The following is a 2510-nucleotide window of genomic DNA, read 5'->3' as shown; positions in this document are numbered from 1 at the left end:
AGGGACCTTCCAACCCTCACCAGTCTGGGATTCGTTTCGAGCAAAATGCATTCCGAACGGAAGGAGTCTCGGGGAAGCGGGATTTGGTTGTGAGCTCTGAAATAATTGAGGCGTGATTGACTTTCTCTGGCAGTGTTTCGGCAAGCCGTAGGTACCGGGCAGGTTTGCCCTGTACTTGGCTGTGAAATGAAGTGAAGGAAGTGGGGGGTGCAGATGAGGATGACCTTCATCTCCATCATCTCCATCACCTTCGGGTGTTGAGGCTCTTCCTTGTGCCAAGGCTTGTAAACGACCCGTTCCTGCAGTTCCCACGGAACATCGGGTGTTTGCAGGAATGGAGTCAGCCCGTTTCAGGGAGAGGTAAATTGAAAGTTTTATTAAAGGTGTTTGCTCAAATTAATGACCGTGAATCAAGCAACTGCCGGGTCTTCCGCTAGTCGCGTGAGAAGCGGCATCGCTGGTGCCGAAGAGTCGATCCCAGTGGGCACCGAGGTGGCTCGTGGAAGTTCTTACCAGAAGCCTGCGCGCGCCCCAAGGCGACGTTGGGAACCGTCTTCTCCCGCGGAGCGTAAATCGGTCCCCGCGGGACACAAACGCTTCTCTGCTCAGAGGCCCTTTGGCTAAAGCAGAGGAACAGAGTGCTTGAATTTCAACAAAAGGAGCTGGCTGCTCCGGCTGGGGCTGTCGGAGCGGGTTAGTGCCCTTCGAAAACGGCTGCTGGTTCGGGAAGAGGCTGTTGGCGATTTCGGCTTAATCTGTTGAATTTTAGAGCTTGCGAGCGCTTGGTTCAAAACCAGATTTGGTGGTGTGAGTTTATACTCTTCCCTCCTGATGGCGGGAGAAGCGAAGAGATGAAGTGAAGAGACTTCGGTGCGGCTGCTGAACTTGTCTCCTATCGATCCTAATTCAAAGCGGGCCGTAAAATGAATTTGGGGTAAAAAAAGCGGTATATGGCAAAGCATGAAGGAAAGCCGTGGCCTCGCTGGGCAACCAGGTGATGACGACCCGATTCTTTGCCTCCTGGGATTATATCAGCGTAAAGACCGCCCGTTCCCCCAGCGCAGGCACCTCCAGCGCGTGTCGGGGAGTGCTTTACCTTTGGTGCGCTTTGGTTTAGAAACATGAGCAGGAACTTTGGGGGAAAAAAATCGAATTTTAACAGGGAAAATGGCAATAAGGAGCCAAAGCCGCATCCTCGTGGCTGCGAACGAGAAGTCGGGGGGAAGATGAAGCGTTTGGGCGCAGCTCAGGCTCCTGAGGGCGTCTGTGCGTCTTGGGGAGATCGTGCGAGGGAGCGGTTCGAAGCATTCGTGTTCGGCCGCGCGCTAAATGAGCGCGTGGTGCTCGTTAAACCGCCGGGCAGGTAGAACTGCGCGGTTAATGCCCCCGCAGAAGGCAGCCCGTGCGAGGTGGGGTGAGGGCTGCCTGACAAACCTGGCTGTAGTCGTTACCGTGGGTCTTAAAAAACCTATCTTTTCCACCGGGAGTGGAAAACTCGGCGTTCACGAGCGAGTTTGTGTACTCCCGATTTCTCTTCTTGCCCCCGATGAGCGATACCAGCTATTTCTGCTCCTGCGTCCGCGCGGGCTGCGGGGCCGGACCGGCCTGACAGCATTGCGAACTGGCTTTCTGTTGCTTTCAGATCCCAGAGAAGTGTGGTGCCGGTGCGGTCTTTTTGGGGGAAGAATCTAAAGGAGCACATTTTGACCGCTTGGACAGCCATTCAAAAGCAAAAATGGTAAGGGTCGGGAGGTGTCAGACTCGTGAGATGAAGATCCGCCTTTTGGCTCTCTCTAAAATTGTTTCAAAATCCCTTTTCAGAGACCGATGCGTATTTTCGTGAACGACGACCGCCACGTGATGGCCAAACACTCGGCCGTTTACCCGACGCAGGAGGAGCTGGAGGCCGTTCAGAACATGGTCTCCCACACGGAGCGAGCGCTCAAAGCCGTGTCCGACTGGATCGACGAGCAAGAAAAAGTCAGTGGGGAGCAGCCAGAGACAGAGTCCATGGAGACGGCAGCCGAAGAGGAAATGGCTGAAGGAGGGTAAGGAACATCGCCCAACACGCACGGTGTCGGAAGCGGTAGCGCCGTCTTACTTGGATGGGTAAAAATCCGCTCGCTGAAGGTGGGAAAGCGCTTTGCCCTGCCCGGGCAATTAAGAGGATTTAACTAATGTGCGGTGGAAACGACTTTTCCCGTGCAGGTGTAGTAAATCCTTCAGTGGGGGTCGTGTGAAATCTTTGCAGATCTATCTGTCCCTTACCTTGGGCTGGGGAAAATTCTTTGGGTTTTGGAGCCAGGGAGTGTTTCTCCTTCCCGGGTTGGGGTTAATTCTTTGGGTTTTGGAGCCGGGGAGCGTTTCTGCTTCCCGGGCTGGGGTTAATTCTTTGGGTTTTGGAGCCGTGGAGTGTTTCTCCATCCCGGGCTGGGGTTAATTCTTTGAGTTTTGGAGCCGTGGAGTGTTTCTCCATCCCGGGCTGGGGTTAATTCTTTGGGTTTTGGAGC

General features: G+C 54.3%; 1 protein-coding gene across 1 annotated transcript in view; it reads left to right on the top strand.

Moving 5' to 3' along the window:
• Nucleotides 1–997: 997 nt before the first annotated feature.
• ILF3 (interleukin enhancer binding factor 3, 90kDa) overlaps nucleotides 998–2510 on the top strand; it is an 18253-nt gene continuing 16740 nt past the window's right edge. Inside the window, exons 1-3 of the mRNA XM_009891099.1 lie at nucleotides 998–1036; nucleotides 1643–1738; nucleotides 1822–2048. Of these exons, the coding sequence (XP_009889401.1) occupies nucleotides 998–1036; nucleotides 1643–1738; nucleotides 1822–2048 (362 nt within the window). The remainder of the gene's footprint in view (nucleotides 1037–1642; nucleotides 1739–1821; nucleotides 2049–2510) is intronic.

The sequence above is a fragment of the Charadrius vociferus genome, unplaced genomic scaffold (genome assembly GCF_000708025.1).
Source record: "Charadrius vociferus isolate BGI_N301 unplaced genomic scaffold, ASM70802v2 scaffold1699, whole genome shotgun sequence".
Taxonomy (NCBI): Eukaryota; Metazoa; Chordata; class Aves; order Charadriiformes; family Charadriidae; genus Charadrius; species Charadrius vociferus.
Note: the sequence above shows the minus strand (reverse complement) of the source record. Positions and strands in the feature narration are given on the sequence as shown.